The sequence below is a fragment of the Solanum tuberosum genome, unplaced genomic scaffold (genome assembly GCF_000226075.1).
Source record: "Solanum tuberosum cultivar DM 1-3 516 R44 unplaced genomic scaffold, SolTub_3.0 scf00381, whole genome shotgun sequence".
NCBI classification, from domain to species: Eukaryota; Viridiplantae; Streptophyta; class Magnoliopsida; order Solanales; family Solanaceae; genus Solanum; species Solanum tuberosum.
Genome location: NW_006239304.1, coordinates 333,812 through 339,239, shown reverse-complemented (window position 1 = coordinate 339,239; position 5,428 = coordinate 333,812). Strand labels below are relative to the sequence as shown.

The window sequence follows — 5,428 nt, the reverse complement described above, 5'->3', positions numbered from 1 at the left end:
AATAACTTTGTAATAATTTATTATGCGATTTTATAATTTTTGTTTATTTGATAAGATTGAATAAACAATTGGGGCTATTTTAATAGTTTTACAACTTATGGAATTTTATGTTTATGAAAAAATATACAACACAAAAATTTCATATCGCATGTCCAAACAAACCTTCAATTTCATCTCATGATTCCATATTATGATACCATATCATAATTCCATATCATGATACTATATCGCATGGCCAAACGAGCCCTTCGTAACAATCTGATTTCATATCAAAATATTGATTCGTTAAATCTGATAGGATAATAGAGTAGTACACGAAACATCCGAAAAACAGCTGAAACAAAATATATATATATAACGACCTTTGCCAGTGAGTGCCACGAGCCCGGCACAATACCTTAAAACTTTCTTTATCGGGCATATTTCTGATTCCTCCACCGCCGACAACCACCATCAGCGCCACCGCCGCCGCCACCTTTTCTCTAACATACGCCTCCTTTTATAACAATTACGAACAAAGGATTACCCGAACTGAGGAATTCCGGTGACTGTTACAATGAGACAATGAGCTCCCCTCCACAGCAAGAAAATACCTCTCCGGATTCCAAAGACGAAGAATCTCGTCACCTTCTTACCGCCCCGCTGCCACAGTCAACGTCGCCGTTAATTAACGGCGATGCTGATGACGGCGAAGAAGAATTTGCGTACGGATCTGGGGAGAAGATCCACGTCGTTGAATTCGATTCAGTACCGATCGACGGTGTTGATTATAGCACGGTGCCTCCATTCTCGTGGAAGAAGCTATGGCAGTTCACGGGCCCTGGATTCTTAATGAGTATAGCTTTTTTGGATCCGGGGAATTTGGAGGGGGATCTGCAAGCTGGGGCAATTGCGGGTTACTCGCTTCTATGGCTGTTGTTATGGGCCACTGTTATGGGTTTGATGATCCAGCTACTGTCGGCCAGAATTGGCGTTGCAACAGGCCGGCACTTGGCGGAGCTTTGCCGGGAGGAGTATCCTAGATGGGCTGGGCTTCTACTGTGGTTCATGGCTGAGGTGGCTCTGATTGGAGCCGATATTCAGGAGGTGATAGGGAGTGCCATTGCAATTAAGATACTCAGTCGTGGGGTTTTACCACTCTGGGCTGGTGTCCTTATTACTGCTTCTGATTGGTAAACTTTCGTCTACTTGAGTTGTTTAGCTCAAAAGATCACTACTTTAGTTGAAATTAGCATCTATTCAGTAGTATTTTTATTTTGTTTGCCACTTGGATGTGAAATGTACAGTATGCTCAATGCTCATGAACTGGGATCATAGTTTGCTTTTGCATGTAGTATGTTTCTTCTTCATGCAAGGGTTTGTTAAATGTATTTCTGTTCTATTTAGAGACTTGTATGTACTGCAGGGATGATTACAAGATTTAAAGAACCCTTAGTTTGCCCTAATAGTTTTGAACCTGAATAGAGGGAATGGAATATGGATACAAAGGATTCATGTAGCCAACCCCATCTTTTCAGATTGAGGTGTAGTTGATTGGTTGACTAGTACCCTTTAATGGAATTAATCTGCTTTGGTGTTCTGGTTTGCATTACATACCATCATAAGGCTGAACTTACGATTGCATGCTCCCCTTGTTAATTGATCAACCTGTTGACTAGTTTTTCTTTTGTTCTGTTTTGTAAATAGCTTTCTTCTTTTGGTTCTTGAGAACTATGGTATAAGGAAGTTGGAAGCTGTGTTTGCTGTTCTTATTTCAACTATGGCACTGTCCTTTGCTTGGATGTTTGGAGATGCCAAACCAAATGGGAAGGAGCTTTTAGCAGGTGCTTTTCTTATTTTAGCGTTTGTTTAGTTTAATTACATGGTATCATATTGGGTAGGTGCTGATGTGTTTTTGGTTCAAATGCATTTCATTATCTTCACAGGTCTCTTGATTCCAAAACTCAGTTCAAGGACAGTTCGGCAGGCTGTTGGAGTAGTTGGTTGTGTAATAATGCCTCACAATGTCTTCTTGCATTCAGCTTTGGTGCAATCCAGAGAGATCGATTTGAAGAAAAAAGGGCAGGTTCAGGAGGCACTGAATTACTACTCAATAGAATCCTCCTTTGCGCTTCTTATCTCCTTTATGATCAATTTGTTTGTTACAACTGTCTTTGCCAAGGGATTTTATGGCAGTGAGCAAGCTGGTAGTTTAGGCCTTGTAAATGCAGGGCAGTTTCTTCAGGACAAGTATGGTGGGGGACTGTTCCCAATTCTCTATATTTGGGGCATTGGGTTACTGGCAGCTGGGCAGAGTAGTACGATAACCGGTACCTATGCTGGACAGTTTATTATGGGAGGTTTTCTAGATCTACGTTTGAAGAAATGGCTTAGGGCACTGATTACTCGAAGTTGTGCCATTGTGCCAACAATCATTGTTGCTCTGATTTTTAATAGATCTGAATCATCACTCGACGTTTTGAATGAGTGGCTTAATGTGCTCCAGTCTATACAGATCCCTTTTGCGCTTATTCCCCTTTTAACATTGGTGTCCAAGGAGGATATAATGGGTACTTTCAAAATTGGGCCTACTCTCGAGGTAAGGTCCCTTTCCCATTATCTTTAGTTTTGACTTTCATGTCTATTTACTTTCTTAAGATTAGACATGAAACTGTCTCAAGCATGGTCAATTCCTTCATTTATTTATTTCTTCCCACATCAGCTATGATTTTAAAATTCAAATCATCTCAGTTATTTTGGTGGCTAGCAATTTTGTGTGAGTTTGATGTCAGAAAGTGCAGAATTTTTAAATTGTTGAATGAGAACGGAAAAAATCAAAACTATAAAGTTAGCAAAAACAACCTAGTTTCTGATTAACATCGTGAGTGTCTAGATATGTGAAAGGTGCTTGTTTGGTCATAATAGCATAAATAGTTACACGATCAAGTCAGTTTCTTGTGTTTCAGTGTGGATATGCTTCTAGAAATTAGAATCATCTTACTTATTTTGAGCTAGTAGTCTTTTGCTACGATACATGGATCCTTCAATTGTTTCGATGTAACCCGTATCGAATGGGTGTGACATGGTATGAGTAGAATATAAAAAAGATTAGTAATACCTGCATGTACCCTTTTACCCAGATTTCGGATATGTATCCACATCCTAGTCCATATATCATAGGTCCTAGGCGTGTTTGATGTCTAAATGCAAAACTTTGAAATTAATGATATATATTTTATACTGTTTTCATTTATTTCGATAATGATGGTGTCAGAATCAGAGTCACCTTGACTAATCTAATGAGAGCTGTGCCTCCCACCAGCACAATACCGGTTAACTTTGTACAACATAGCTTAGACAGATGCGAATAAATAACTAGCTTCTTTTGTCTCTACTGGAAATTGAATGATAGTCTCCATGGTCCATTCCATCTTCATTGACCGGCTACACCTTTCTATGCTTAATGATAAATATCTGAATGAAATTGATAATGGAGGATCTTAGTAAAAATTTGCAACACATTCCATTCCATAAAGAATCTTCTTTTAATTTGTTTTGTCGTCGTAGCCAGCTTGACACAGCTATGAATAAGACAAACTACATAAAATGTACAGTCCTTTCAGAGTTATCAGGTTGATTCGTTAAAATTATCAGGACTAAGTTAATCTTATTGCATGCGTGAAGCTGTTGTAAATTCATTAGCGTTTCAGCTTTTGTATCCTAAATTTTCGACAGTCTTTTGTGGAGTGCATTTTTTTTATGTGAATCCTATTTTGAACTGCCTGTTCTATTACTGTAGAGAGTTGCATGGACTATTGCTGTACTTGTGATGGTGATAAACGGCTATCTTTTGCTGGACTTCTTTGTCTCTGAGGTCAACGGATTGCTGTTTGCTTTTCTTGTCTGTGCTGGGACTGCAGGTTATATTGCCTTCATTTTATACCTTATTTCACATGGGGGTGGCAATGTTGCCAATTGGTTCAACCTACTCCGCACAAAAGGATATAGCTATGCTGGTCAATGAGACATCTAAGATAATACATTCCGTCAAATCCAAACGTCGTAAATATAGTAAATCACTACATTGCAGAGAGGCCATGGCTCAGGAAGTTTGACTACTGAAGCATTCTTTCATCTGAAGAGATTCCAATTTCATTATGTCCTAACTGTCATAATAGATTTCCAGAAACTGTCAGCATTTGCTTTTAGCTGTAGGTTCCCCAAAAGAAATAATGGAGCAAACTATCCCGAAATATTGACATCAGTTATATATAGAGGATGAAGAAAGTATATAGTCCGCCGGATGAAGATACTTGTTCATTGCAGGCATAAACGATCCACAATGTTGTATTTATCGAATAGAGACGCAGAACTTCAAAGTCATTGATTTTTTTGCAAGAAAATTTTCCATTGTGCAGTAATGTAGTTTTTGGTTCAGCTGATTAGAAGTGACTTACATCAATACAAGTGAAGTGTTTGGATCTTTACTTGTGATGGGCTTTTGCTCAATTCATGGCTTCTCTTTTTTTAACTTGGTTTGTTGTAGATGGGAGTGACCTTTCATTTTGTGCTCTATTTGGATGATTTTGATACCAAATTAAGGGAGTAAAAAAGGGGGAAAACGCCTCTATTCATCTACACAATTAGGTGAACTCAAATTTTACATATTTTGGGTCCATAAGACAAAGATTTTGGGTCCACCTACTTATAAGACAAAATGAGGTTGTCTGTTGTGCGAGACACAAAATAAATCTTTCGAACTGATATTATTAGTAAGAGCCCGTTTGGATTGACTTAAAAAAAGTAACTTTTAAAAAGTAACCTTTTAAAGTGCTGGAACTTATTTTTTTTTAAAATAGTTATGTGTTTGGATAAAAGTGCTGCAGTTGAAAAAAAAATGTTGATGTGTTTGGCAAATAAGTGCTGGTAAACACTTTTTTTTATCAAAATGTCTGAAATACCGTTAAAGCTGTTAACATGATAAAAAGTTGATTAATTTAAGGTTTTTATACTTAAAAAAAATAAAACAAAATAATAATAAGAATAATAATAAATATATTAATAATAATAATAATAAACATAATAATAAACATAATAATAAGAATAATAATAAATATAATAATAATAAACATAATAATAATAATAAGAATAAGAATAATAATAATAATAATAAGAATAATAATAATAACAATAACAATAACAATAACAATAAGAAGAAGAAGAAGAAGAAGAAGAAGAAGAAGAAGATTCAATATGGGCAATTTGGGAATTGTATAAAAGAATTAAGGGCAAAAAGGTAATATATTTGGTCAACATAAAAGGACTTTTAAGTTAAAAAAAAGGAGCTCCCCTTACCTAGCTTTTAGCTTAAAGTAAGTCATTTTTTATTTAAAATAAGTCACTTTGATAATTGCCAAACACTCTAATAAGTCAAAAACTGACTTTTAAG

At 36.4% G+C, this 5,428-nt stretch overlaps 1 protein-coding gene across 1 annotated transcript; it reads left to right on the top strand.

The window, feature by feature from the left end:
- Positions 1 to 344: 344 nt before the first annotated feature.
- Positions 345 to 4,473, top strand: LOC102578842 (metal transporter Nramp2-like). The gene is made up of 4 exons (XM_006362013.2): positions 345 to 1,172; positions 1,687 to 1,823; positions 1,926 to 2,578; positions 3,779 to 4,473. The coding sequence occupies exons 1-4, from the start codon at positions 565 to 567 to the stop codon at positions 4,001 to 4,003; spliced, it is 1,623 nt and encodes a 540-aa protein (XP_006362075.1). The 5' UTR covers positions 345 to 564; the 3' UTR covers positions 4,004 to 4,473.
- Positions 4,474 to 5,428: the final 955 nt, after the last annotated feature.

What these genes read in the sequence shown, in the direction of transcription:
- LOC102578842 (XM_006362013.2), top strand. Translation starts at nt 565, where the DNA reads ATGAGCTCCCCTCCACAGCAAGAAAATACCTCTCCGGATTCCAAAGAC. An exon ending in TGGGAAGGAGCTTTTAGCAG is followed by an intron (nt 1,824 to 1,925) that starts GTGCTTTTCTTA and finishes TTATCTTCACAG; the next exon opens with GTCTCTTGATTCCAAAACTC. An exon ending in AAATTGGGCCTACTCTCGAG is followed by an intron (nt 2,579 to 3,778) that starts GTAAGGTCCCTT and finishes CTATTACTGTAG; the next exon opens with AGAGTTGCATGGACTATTGC.